Genomic DNA, 13,819 nt, shown 5'->3' with positions numbered 1-13,819 from the left:
GCTAGAAGTCATCAACAAAGAATACAACAGGAACTTTTACAAGTGACAAGAGGGAAACACACAGTCTGTGTTGTTCCAGGTTCGTATGTTGTATTTCTACAAGTAAAACATGCCTGTGCATCCCATGCTGCAACAGCTGCCCAACCTCATCTGTGCTTCCAGCTGAGAAGGAACACAGAATCAGTCTCGCTCAGTTCACTCGTTTATATTTCACTTGTCTACCAAGAATATAGAAACTCTTTGTTTGCCATTACTGTTCGTTACTACTGCTGTTCGTTGAGTTGCTGGACAGAAGGTGTCAGCCCCAATACCGAGGGCCTTAAAGTGATGTGGATGTAACCTGCCACAAGAGAGGGCACATACCAAACCCCAGCGTTTGATTCTGATCAAGGTACAGCACTGCTGTGGTTCTTAACAGCCAAAGTTTTGACTGAACCAAGAAAAGGACAGAACCAGGGATTGGAACTGACTTCAGAGAGTTTAAGATTGTATAGTGATATTCTTCTCCACAATCATTACTTTATTTCTTTGTGTATTTGTTTGGTGTACCATGTAACAAAGCCTTGAAGGCCTGGCTGTTCAGGGGCTTCTAAGAACTGCTTTACAGTATAGAGGTAGCATTGTGTTTCTACTAAATTACTTTACAGTCTTGATAATGGAGTCCAATTTATCTCTGCAGTACTTAAATTACAGCCCTACTCTCAAAGTAACACAGTTCCTTAGCCTGTGCCTTAGTGATTTCCGAGAGGTTTTCTTCCCAGTTTTAAATCAAAATTCTCTCTTTTCTCCATTCACTGCCAGTGCCTGTGATCTCAATTTAGGATTTGGTGATGAACCTATATTCTTCCTGACGCATATAGTGTTTCATGGTCCAAATGCAGCTTCCAGTCACACCTCAGCAATCTCAAATGATATTCAGAGCTGCCTGAAAGCAGTTCTGATATGATCAATCACACAGGTGTAAGCAGTATCATTATTTGAAGCCAGTCCATACACAGGCTTGCTCTGAAGATAGGCCACCGAATAACCACTTTTTCAGCACAAGCCAGAAAAGAATCCAGTTCGTGTTTTCGAGTTTGATTGTTTTGGTGAGACAAAGGACACCTTGGAATAGCAAATAGAAGCAAGTTTTCATTAAAGCAGTCAGAGGTAAACCCAAATTCAAATAATACACCTGCAAGAATTGTGATGCTATTTTACAGCTGATCTTCGGAACAGAGACATAATAATAATAAACATTTAAGAAGGTTAATCCCTGATTTATAAATAATAAGATCAAGTTTCAAACACACATTGCCGAACAGCTGCTTCATGCATTTTTTCTTCCCAGTAAGGTTACTCCGTGTGTTCAAGAGCATGAAGCAAAGGCTCTCCTTACCTGAACACACAGAGGTTTTAACTGGAGGCACTAGCATGGCACACCGGCTGTTGTGGATTAACATCACAATTGCAAAAAAGCACCTTGAAACAAGCTAAGACAATCTAAACTTAGGGATAAAAACGATAAAGTGTGAAATACAGGCTCTGACCCATAGCAACACTTTCTGGCTGTGCAAAGCCGGGTACCTATCCTGGCAGGTTTACTGCGGTCATATGGCAGGCACCTCATGCAGTATTTTCAGCTAAATTGTCCAAATTTGGTTTTGCAGTCTTGCCCCTGGAGCAAAGCTGACTTTGCTAGGTCACAGGGAGATGACAAAAATAATGGTGGAATTCGAGACTCGTAGCTTAAGGACTAGATAACAGCCCCAATGCTTTAATGAGAAAAATGAATCACCTACAGCAAAGGGGCGCAGGAGGTAACGTTAGTGCTATTCTACTGCTTGGTGACAGCTGCTTTCCCAGGTACCGCGGATTTAATGCTGATGCCTAGGACTGAAGTATAAAAGGGGTCAGTCTCTCCCAGCAGCTCGTACAATCCCGTTAACACAGATAACGCCCAGCTCTGTCACTCTGTGTTAAATACACCGCCGTAGCAAACGTGGGGGCTCCCTGCAAACACCACACCTTTGGAGAGTTGCAAAGAGGGGAAGAGGATCAGATAAATTCAGTGGCTCTGAAACGATGGCCTGGGCGCTCTGGTGGGCCACAGCAAATTATCAGAGGTTGCCCTAAGTTAGAGAGTATTAAACCCGCCTGATTAAAATGGGTCGTACAGCTCAAGTACGTTGTTACAAGGTTTGCATCGGTGAATAAGCAGAAGCTTCTTGTAAAAATACTGCTTGAAGAAAAATATGCCTAAGCTGAACAGAGCACATGAACTACGGGGCAATCCTGTAATACTTTATTGGCATAAGGAGCCAGACACTGACAAAATAAGAGGAGACAATTTTTAGGTGAGGACAGACTTCAGTGAGTTTGGGAGTTTAGTCTGTGTTTATTTGTCATTATTGTTTGATATTTGATATTCCTGTATTAGAGCTCGGATGGCATTTATGGCATGCCCCTTAACCATGCAGAGTCTGTATTTTATTTTCATTTTCAATGCAAGTACTTGTGAGGGAACTTAAGGATTTATCCATGACCATGTATGTAACGATTTAACACAAAGGCAATAAGCCAGAGGTGAGCTTAATTTCAAAGGCACAGCCTACAGAACTTTTCTGCTGAAACTGTATCTAATACTACACAAGTACAGCTGACAAACACCTTCCTCGCAGGAGTCTGTGCGCCCCATAGATAAATTGCTGTCTCTCATAGATTAATCAAGTATATGGAAGAAACTCTTCCCACCTGCCTGGGAAACCACATGCTGTGTTAACTTTGCAAACTGCATGATTCATTTTGGACTTGTAAAATACAAAAACTGTAGACTTAAACTTTTTGAAGTAAACCAAAACAAAATGAAACTCATTTCTCAACTTCTCCAAATTGCCCCCCCCCCACGCATACAGACACATGTACGCACACACACATACATATGTATATATACATACACATACAAAAGTTTAAGCAATGTACTCATTTTCAGAAACTGTGACTATTGAGGTACTCTGCATTATTTTACACACGTCAAGCAGAGATCGGACCGATTTATATGAAAGTGACACTAAACCATTCTTCTTTGTACGCTGCAGCTCACTGCAACAGTGAAAATCAGTGCCATGGGCAAACTATCAAGGATCAATTCAAATGATTTCCAAACCAGCCACAGTGTGCATCATTATAGTTCTGGTTTCAGAGTGCTCAGCTGATAGCTGATGTCTCTTCAGTCCCCTCTGAGGCAAACTAGCTTTGCAGCTGGTGATTTCGTGACACAAACATCCCTGAAGGAGACAAGGTCATGGGATGACGATGACATTGAAGGACACAACTGTTAATTGTATTTTTTTAAATACTTGTTTCTCTGAAAATGTTCATTTCTTGAAGACACACAGACCATTAGAAGAAATAAATGTAATTATGTAAAAATAAAAATACTGGGCAAGATGTTACGCCTTTATTAGGAGTACAGAAAGTTTATACTGAATTACCTGGGATAAAGCATGCAAGCACGAACTTGAGACTTCACGCTGCTGCTGGGGTCTGTCATTTTCAACACCACTATCTCCACTGCTGTTCAAAACACAGAAATACAGCATTGCTGGTTTTCTGCTAACAGCCCCAGCTAATAATGATAAGCAGCAGTTAATCCTCTAATATACTTCTCAAACTTTTCAACACAGACTAAATTTTGTAAGAGAGCTTATCTTGCTGTCCTACTTGCTGCCTGTTTGTGATGGCAAACCCTTGTGCCAACTACAGCAACTGCCACTTTGGAACACTTTAATTTCTATCCGATTTAATACAATGTTTTGATTTGCAAAGCAGGGAAGCCAACAGCATGTAGCTGCTCAGCTCTTGCTAGAGCAGCAGCAGCTCGGCATCACAGCTTTGGATTTCTCTGTCAAAAAAACCCCATTCTTTATCCTAGGGCATGCTTACACATGGGAAGGTAAAGGAGAGTGAAGGAAGAAACTGGAGTAGTCTTTCTCTTCCACTTCTGGAGGACAGTGAGACCAGGTATAGAGAATACCGAAGGCCCATTTTTCTGTACTTACTTACGTGAGCTTTGGAAAGGGGTGCTTACAGGAGAGACAAGGGAAGATGCCTGTGGCTCTGAATTTAACAAGGGAAGGCCTGGAAGGACTACACCAGGAGATCTCTGGATATAACAAGAGATATCATCTGTGCAACCCTATTCCACTTATTACAGAGGCTGACGGAGTTTCTAGAGGGTGTCCGTTTGGAAGGAGGACATATTCATTCAGTAACGGAGGTGAGACCAGCTACGACAGCGAGACAGTGGGGAGGTTTCCTCTCGGGGCGGGAGGTGGGAATAAACGGTTTTGCAGAGTATTTCATATCTTAGAGCATCTGTAGCGCTTTTGACTCTCAATATAACAAGGCCAACCCCCTCAAGCAAGTTAGAAAGTTGTGACACAGAAGTGATAAGTCAGCTCAGAGGAAAGGAAAAATGTCTGTGTACAGAGAAGGCGAAAGCTGACAACTCTCTATAACAATCGTTTCTCAGACTGGGTTACAGCAAGAAACCTAAAAAGTCAAGACTTGGAAAAGAGAGGAACCCAAAAGCAGGAAAACACAGACAATGCTGAAGACGTTAACAAAATATGTTCCGAAAAGCAATGAAACATGAAATGCTAGTCTTTTACTTTCCTGGCAAACAGTCTACGCTAGGGAACAACCTTGTGGAACCAGCAGAGAGGCAACTTTCCGCAGCTGTGAGCGGGCTGCTCGTCTGGCTGCAGAGCACCTCTTCCCCCCTGCATTAGAGTGAGACTTCTTCGGCAGCGTCACAGGCAGCGTCACGGGAGGTCTGTGGGGTCAACGCAACGGAGCTCCTCCTGGAAATATTTCAGAGAGACAACCCAGATACTGTGTCCAGTGCATGCCACACCTTAACAGTTCATCCTGCGACCTACAACAATCTATGTAAATGACTTGCGTTGATCTGAAGTGATGGAGAATCACTCACCTACATCTCCCAAATGAACGGTCCCACTACGGAAACCCCAAACTCACCTTCCAGTGTCTCACAGCGTTTCAAAGTGCAATTTGATGGCAAACTCAATTGCTTCCTTCAGTTCAGATCTGTCTTGCCATAGACACAGTAGTATCATCCAATTTGTTCCTTGGTGAAATCATGAAACGCAGATACTTATGCTTTAAGATTTTCTGAAAAACTGACATTTTACCAGTCATAAATTAGAAAGACAGTTATACCTTTGCAAACTCAGAATAACTACACCCAGCAAGACTGGATGTATTCTGTAATTACTCATTGTAATCCCAAACATGCAGATCAAGATTATCTATTGAAATGCCAGGCATAAGTTATTCATTAACTAAAACCATTCTGTAATTTTATTGATATATTTTGTGGAGTTCACATATTTTTGTACAGCAAACATAACACTGTAGGCCACAAGAAGCTGCAGCACTATTGTTTAATAGCAGCAAGGTATATTTTATAATCAGGGTATGTGGACAATAAATAGTCTGTTTCTTTGGATGTGAATGTTTAAAATGAAGTTCTGCTGCAGCTTCATAATGTGATTGCTATTTTACAGAGCTTATACACAAAAATATATATGCAATCTTTTTGTCTATATTTTATACAAATACAACAGTAGTTTGTGAATACATTTTAAAGTACATATACATGATAAGCAACTCGATTTCCCATATCACAGGATAGCAAATTTTAAATGCAAGAAACATATACAAATTCAGTCTGGAATGCAGGGTTTTCTGTGTTCTTTTTTTTCTCTACTTTTGACTCAAAACTTTTATCATTAAAACATTTTAGCATACAAGTCCAAACAATTTTTCCACTAGCTAAAAATAAAATTTCAGCAATCTAAGTCAGGTTTGGGTGTGTCACCATTCCCCAATATACTTTTCCCAGTTTTTGTCTAAATTCAAAGGCTTTTAGTAATATATAGCATGTTCTTCACTCCACACCATATAAAAAGCCCATATTTAATTTTAACTAGCAGTCACCTATTTTTGTGAACAAGAGCTGGGCTTGTCAGCGTTTAAATTTGCATGTCCAAAATTTTACTTTTGCAAGTGCTTATGAATACATTGTGGTGTTGCACAAAGTTCATTAATGACAAATTAAGTCACAGTATAAAAATATATCATACAACTATAGGTCTAGTATAGTCCTTTTTTCTATGGGTAAAAATACATCTGCATGAGACAGGGAGGTTTGTAGCACCATGAGAGGAGTTGTATCCCAAGTTACATTAGCAGCATGATCCAATATAACAATATTGCAGGAGTGTTTCTGAGGAGATAAACATTCACTCTGGTTCAACTGTACCACTGAAGCTTATACTGAAAAGTGTTTACATATGATTAGCAATAGTTCTGTGTCACTTCCAGGGCTAGATAACTGTTATCAAAAGACACTGCCTTCCAACAAAAGTAAGACACCCTTATTGCATGAAAGCTTTGGGACTATCCAAACACATTTTGAACTACTGTGGCGTTACTTGTACGTTGAGCGTGATGCTAAGTAGGCTGTGGTTTTAACTGTACACTGGGAGGATGCAGGGTGGGCAGCTAAGCCTATATGGTTTACTACATACCAGATAAGTACATTTATTTCAGAGGCTTATCTATAGACTGAGAAGAATACAGGATGAGCTGCTAAACCAGTGTATGAGACAGACATAACGAAGGATGCAATCCTGCTCCCCTCAGCCTTTACGGATGCAGGATCAGGCCCTAAGTTAACGTCAGACAGCAGCATAGCGATGATAGGGTATGATAAAAAAAATCTGTATCAAATACTGCATGTTAAACATTTTTGCCATAGTTTACCATCCAGAACTCCAGAGGACACAGTTTGCAATTGGTGAGGACAAACTCCTAATTTTTTTTTGACTGGTATTCAAAATGGCAGTAGAAGACAGTGTAGTTTGAAACATGTAAACCTAGTAAAAAACATTGTAAAACCCTTAAGAAAGACACACTGGTTCTGTGCAATATAGCAAATTGATAAGAAAACACTGTAAAAATGTACCTGTTTAAAATTACAATGTCTACCATTTTGTACACAAAGCATTATACCAAAGGCCTACATATATGTAATCTAATGGCACTTGAAACAAATTATAATAAAAGGTTTTATAATAAAAAGCATAACCTGTAAGAAATTTTCTTAAAAGGTTTAGGTTTTCTTTTTGAAAGTGCTATATCTTGTAATATGTGTAACATAGAGGTTGACCAAGCTTTATTTTAAAAAATATTGGCCTATAATACATGTTTAGCTCACTAGGCAAATGATCCTGAAAATATGTACTCTTAACATTCATTATTAGCTTAATAAAGCAATCAGCTCTGGCTCATGTTTCAGTCAGTATATGGTTTTTAAAAACCGCTACTGCCAAATTAACAATAAATCACTCTATTCCAAAATTTACTACTAAATAAAGCACAAGCAACAAGTACACAAAAATATATATATTTAAAAAAAAAAACCTTACTAGAAGTTTAGAAGTTGCACAAAGAGTGGTGCATGATCAGCCAGCCCTCCCCCCTCCCACCGAGAATCCATCTGAAATCAAGAAAACAGGGTTTAAAAACTGACGTTTTAGTAGTGGCCAATATCGACTCTGCTGAAGCGATATTCAAAAGCACTCCGGTGGTGGTAGTATTGCTTACAGTGTCAGTCTGCTTCCACATTACCATACATCCTAGTTCAGCGGCCAACACACTCGGCGCAGCCACCCACTGAAACCCTGACTGAATGAGGTTCAATATCTTGTCTGAGGTCCCTATTTCTCAAGTGAAATGTACGTCTAACTCCAAAATGAAATGTCAATCCCTTTTCAGGAAGCTAAGGCACGAACAAAGTAGTAAGGATTCTGGCTATGCGCTAAGAAACGGGTGTTGGCAAAGCGTCTGTTGGGTTTTGTTTTTTTAATCAAGTCTAATCAGCAACTGAGACTGATAAACAGTCGCTACGGACTGGAAATCTTTGTGCCAGAGGCTGCCCAGGACGGGCAGTGCTGCCCGACCACGCTGCTGGGCCAGCCGCAGGACACCGAGTACTCGCAACTTTCCTCTGCTGCAGGGGGAGTTGCAGATGCTCGGCTCCACGCGGGACATGGCCCACAGGAGGAATTAAGTCCGTTTACCTTCATCTCAGATCGACTGAAAGGATTGAGAGTAAACCCGAGTTCTTCCTAGATGCGTTATGGTTGCTGATGTAAACTAAAGTTACATTCGGTTGCATTCACCTTGTGCTCTGTTCATCTGTGTTTTTCTTTCCTTTAGAAAGGTGACGAGAAAAAAAGCAATATTGAACAAATCATTCAACTAAAGATGTAAGTAAGCGAGCAATCTGTTTCACAGAAACCAGAGGAAGCAGTCATGAAGCAGAGCTAAAAGCCCACTTTGAGATAACATGCTCCTAAACCCAAAATCTAGGAGTAGTTTGCAGAATTTCAAAAGGTATATTCCTTATTAATACATCCTTATTTTAATGCCTTTGGAACACAAAACACATTTATAAAAATGTTATCTTTCAGTAATAAAATTTAAATACACATATGTATAAAATAGTAAAACTACACCTGCATATTGCTCCTAGAATTAAAAAAAAAAAAGTAGGAGCTACTGATAAAACATCCGGAGCATGAGCTCCTTAAATGGGAGCAACTTTTGTTTCTGTGAAGTATATTTAGTTTAACCACTTAAAACCTTGTATGAATCCTCATTATTGTTTGACAGATATTAATGTACGTGATTTCTATTTTTTAATTCCTTGTACAAAAATGACAAGGAAAAGAATGTTATTGTTGAACTACAGCAAATCTAGTTTGCTTTCATGCATCACAGGGTTGGGGTTTTTTTTTCCCTCTTTTGGTTATTAGGGGTTGGGGAATAGAATATATTGCATTAGGTAAAAGTGGTGTAAGCAATATGCTTTTACTTCACTCCTAAGAGTCCTGTCTTTAAATCTTGGCAATGGGCAAAAAGTCCCTAACCAAGTACCCAGGTGTAGAAAGTGTGATTAACATCTAACTTGTTGCTTAGGAGGACATAACACACCATGTAACACAACTGAAAAGATCATTCCAATAAAAAAAACCAAAAACAAAACCAAAACCTGGTATTTGCAAATTTACATTCACTCTCTGACTGCTCACTAGTATCGAACTGAAAATAGATACACACTTTCTGGCTGGACTTGATCCACCCTTTGGCGGTGGCAGCTGGGAGAAGACTGATGCCTACAAATGTGAATACACTATTGGAAGATTCCTATGCAGTACTCTTTCTATGCTACTAAAGAGAAAAAACAGCAAGTTAAGAATTAAAACAAAAACTGCGACAAAATATTCTGCATTCCTAAATTACAACACTTTTATATTTCAAGATCAGCCATTAATTTTGCCTGTTTCCCTCTACCAGAGTCATGAAAGCACAACAACACAGTTCCAAATTCAACTTGAAACATTTGTCATCTAGGCAAGCAGAGATTCTGTTGAAATTCTGTTCAGCCATGATTTTAGAGAATTAAACTAATTTTTTTTTCTTCCATTATCCATAACAGGCCACAAAAATTTAAGCCAGAAAATGGCAAAATTCTTAACACCTTTTATAATGACTTCAATACAAGTCAAAATGCTATATATATGTACATGTGTATATACTGACTTCTATATATACACACACAAGTTTTCAGAAAAATCTGAATTCTATATTTATTTTAAAAATTTAGATTTGTCATTATAAAACAGATCAGATGCGTCACCATTTGGGAATAGGATTTGTTTGGAAAGGGACTGGAGAATTTTTTTCCCAAATCTTCAGGAACCTTTGTGATACATATTTTAACTGGATTCTTTGCAAGTACTAAAATATATTCAAAGGTAAAAGTGGTAGTTCTACCACTGACATCAATAAAACAGAATAGCTGGTATGGTTGAAAAAGTTTTTAAAAAGCGATGAGTGTTGAGAGTTTGCTTGGGATGACTTTCTACTGAACATTTTAAATGTGTCAGTTGGCAGTGAAAATGAAAACAATACAATGAGACTGTTTTTTTTAAAAAAAACAAAGTAAACACAGCTGAGAATAAACACTTTCAAAACATTTTTAAAAAGTTAATTTAAATTTCTTACTGGCTTCATGAGATTGGTACTGTACAAAAGCGGAGAATTTATAATGTCTTATAGTAGGCACTAAGTTAAAAATGGTCACCTAAGGCATTTCTACAAATAGACAGTAACAAGCCAGCTTTGTACATCCTATTGGAAAGCTTGATGAAATCGTGGTAGGGTGGTGGTTGTGCTTAGACTGCTTGTGAAAGCTGCTGACAACGAGTGCAGAGACCCAAGACCTATACTATTGCTAGGATCTTGTGGATCCTGGGTTTGTGGTGGAAGTTGAGTCATAGAAGAATGTGCCTCCTCTTGCGTATAACTCATTCCGAGGTTTCCCACTGAAACAGAAGGATTATAGGGAGGGCCATTTACAGGTATGAAGTTGAACAGCTGAGAAAAGTCCAATGATGGGGTGTTTAGAGGTTCGCTAATAGGAACAGAGCCCTTGGAAAGGGAAACCTCCCCAGACCCATCATCTAGTGGCCCTACTTGTGGATCCAGCCCTAGTTTTGATGAAGATGCTTGAGAATCCTGGGATGAAGAAGGCATAGCACTTTGCAACTCCATTAAGTAACTTTCGATTTCCCCTTTCAATGGCTGTTCTTTTTCAGGCATAGAAATTGCGTATGAGGTAGTACCAAGCGGATATTTCAACGATAGCTGGTGAGAAGGGTGGACAGACTCCATATCTATTGGACAAGGCATTCCCAATGGTAACGATGTGGCAACCATTTGGTGTGCAGACGCAGAACTCTGCATGGACTGAATCTGAGTGTTGTAGAGATTTAATTGCAAAGTGTTTGTAAATGGCTTTGATGTCAGTTCACTGGAAGGTAAAGACATCACTGGAAGCAGCTCATCCTTAATAGGCACAGAAACATTGCAGGTAAAGGGATCTAGAAGGTCCATTGGCTCTGTTTTGACCTTCAAAAGTTCTTGGTTGTGACTTTTCTTCATGTGGCGTGTGAGGTGATCCTTCCGCCCAAATCTCTGTGCACAGTACTGACAGAGGAAGTCCTTTCTTCCAGTGTGCACTACCATGTGTCTACGGACATCCTTTCGGGTGTAGAACCGACGATCACAGTGTTCACACTGGTGTTTTTTCTCCTTCACTCCACCCGATGACTTGCCTGCGTGAGTTTTTAGGTGCTCCAGCAGCACTCCTGTGCTTTCAAAAGTCTGCAAACATACCTTACAGGTGAGGTCACCACTTGTTGCAGCATGCAAAGCCAGGTGACGTTTGAACCCAAGCTTGGTATTGTAGTTCTTTCCACATTCTTCACACTTAAAGGCCTCTTTGTTGGGATTGTGTGTATGTAGGTGATTCTTTAGGTGATCTTTTCGGTGAAACATTTTCTCACAATAATTACACTTGTGGGTTTTCTCAGGAGAATGAGTAGCCATATGCCTTTAAACACAGATATATTCTGTAAGTAATTATTTTGATCAAAAAACACACGTGCTCATTTTTTAATGGCAGCTAAATACTACACTAAGGGCTTCTTTGCAACACAACCTTTTAACTGAAAGCATGACACTACAATGACAGTTCGACAAATTTAAATATAGCAAACCGCGAGCCATTTCTCTTAAATCGACACTTTAGTTTTGGTGGGTTTTAGCTACTGTAACAGGGGTATATGGGCAAGTATGAAAGTACTCGTGTAAAAGTCCATAGCCAAAAAATTTTCAGTCCATACTCTTTTTTCTTGTGACAATTCCTTATACAAATGAAAATTCTATGCTCATTAAAAAAAAAAAAAAAACAACAACAAACAAACAAACAGAAAACAAAAGCAGAAAACAAATTAAGAAACAAAATCAAAGACATTAGCTTGCAAACTTAGGTAATTTAGAATTCTAGAAACAATCCAATGGCTACTTTAATTAACACATCCTCTCTGCAATCAGCTGAAGGCGTACACAAATATATACTTTTACACGGCTTAACACGGCCAACATAAAATAGATAATATAATCTGAAAGATAAATAGAGTTTAATACCTTAGTAATTTGTACTTAGAAACAAAGGCCTTGGTGCAGTCTTGTTGTGTGCACTTGTAGGGCCTCTCTCCTGTGTGAGAGTATGAGTGAACCTTTAATTTCTCAACACTGTTAAAGGCCTTGTCACACAGTTGGCAAGGAAAGTTTTTTCTTGGTTTGGTTTCACCACGCTTACGTTTCCCTGAAGGGACTTTCTGGGTATCTCTTACTTCTGACAAATCACCAGGAATGACAGTGGCCATCGCAGCCTAAACCAGGCCTTCTTGTTGGACACTTGGGAATTGCCCAACTCCACTAAATGATTTAGCTTTAGATGGCTTCTCAAGTTTCATGTGGTCGTAAAAGAAAGCAAAAGGGGACTGGAAAAAAAAAATAAGAAACAACTAGTTTGTAACTAAACTTAGATTTTGAAGTTTACTTGCTATGTGATGCTTCTGAATAAAACTTAAAAATAAAATTAGGTTCAGCTGGTCTAATGTAATACCTGTAGGTTTCTTTACACTATTTGCTGCAACTCTTAAAATGCATTGCTCAGGATGAACAGATCCACATATGCCCTGAAATCACACCTCACAACTTTCCCCTCAAGCCCTGATGGAGAACAGCAAAGTTTCCCTCAGATTCCGGGAGGCATCAGGCAAAGAGCCTACCTACCCAGACGGCTTTTTGGCAGCTTTGGATTTCAAAGGAATTAAAGCCATGCCTGTGGTGTTTGCACGGACACACGCACACATGCACGCATATATGCACACACACAGTTATCGAAGTGAAAACCTGTAAGCCTCGAAATGTTTGAAAACCTGCGTGAAAAGCAGCAATACCCATGCTGACAGTCTGGGGGGGCAAAGCTCATGTTCTGGGGCATACCTCCTCGATGTGATTACTGCACATCTAAGCATCTACTCTAGTAAAATGTACGCATTGCCAATGATTGCTAACGCCAGGTGAAACTCTCCTGTAAACTTACCCTCTGCTAACAGCAACTTGATGTATTAACAACAGAAATCCCACAGATTAGGGATAGATGAGATAGATTAGGGTTTTATCAGCCCAGCACTAGAGACCCCCACCCTTTTCAGGCCATCCTGCAAGACGTAGGGGCTCTAAGTGTTGAGATTTAGGCTAGTTCAGGACAGAGGCTCTTAGTCCTGCTGGGGCATGGCAAACCGTGCATTAAACCAGAGGCTCTCAGCTAAAGGAGGTGCATGACGCTCACGTCTGTCTTGCGGGTGAACAGCTTTAAATTCATCATCTGGTAATGTATAGTAGCAACTGGGCGCCTGCCATTACAGGGTGCTCAACAGCCCTCCTTTGTCAGGGGTAGCTGACAGCTTTTTCTCATCATTGGAGCACAATTGCTACTTTAGATACCAAAATCCAGCGCTACTCGTTGCCACAAGGGTCGAGCGTGAGGTCTGCGGCAGCGGGGGCGAGGAGGAGGACGGCGGGAGGACGGCGCTCAACGCAAGCATTGGGCAGGGCTGGGAAGCTCCAAAATTTGGTTTTTCTCCCTCAAAAGTGGCAACACCCCCCCAGGCCCGGGTGTCGCGGCTCGCAGCTGCCGTCTGCTCCGGCCTCTGCTGGGGCAGCTGCGCGAAAGGCGGCTGGGCTGGGCGGCACCGAGGCCGGGGGCAGCGGCCAGGCCGGGGGCTCGTTGGCCAGCGGCCCCCGTGGCCCCCGGCAGCGGGGCAGG

The 13,819-nt window shown here is 40.5% G+C and overlaps 1 protein-coding gene across 13 annotated transcripts in view; it reads right to left on the bottom strand.

Annotated features, from left to right (window-relative positions):
• Window positions 1–2,099: 2,099 nt before the first annotated feature.
• PLAG1 (PLAG1 zinc finger) overlaps window positions 2,100–13,819 on the bottom strand; it is a 55,930-nt gene continuing 44,210 nt past the window's right edge. For 8 of the 13 annotated variants that reach the window (XM_087752948.1, XM_087752992.1, XM_087753002.1 and 5 more), the window contains 2 exons: window positions 12,127–12,485; window positions 8,472–11,530 (listed from right to left, as the gene is read on the bottom strand). In XM_087752948.1, coding sequence (XP_087609074.1) covers window positions 10,267–11,530; window positions 12,127–12,368 — 1,506 coding nt within the window. In that variant the 5' untranslated portion in view covers window positions 12,369–12,485 and the 3' untranslated portion in view covers window positions 8,472–10,266. Of the gene's footprint in view, window positions 5,184–8,150; window positions 8,284–8,471; window positions 11,531–12,126; window positions 12,486–13,819 lie in introns of those variants that run through there. The other 5 variants (XM_087753038.1, XM_087753028.1, XM_087753047.1 and 2 more) reach the window with 3 other exon arrangements.

Source organism: Nipponia nippon, unplaced genomic scaffold (genome assembly GCF_047370975.1).
Source record: "Nipponia nippon isolate SJK-2023a ecotype South Korea unplaced genomic scaffold, ASM4737097v1 scaffold_1, whole genome shotgun sequence".
In the NCBI taxonomy this organism is placed as follows: Eukaryota; Metazoa; Chordata; class Aves; order Pelecaniformes; family Threskiornithidae; genus Nipponia; species Nipponia nippon.
The sequence above is the reverse complement of the archived record's forward strand: the minus strand, read 5'-3'. Positions and strand labels throughout refer to the sequence as shown.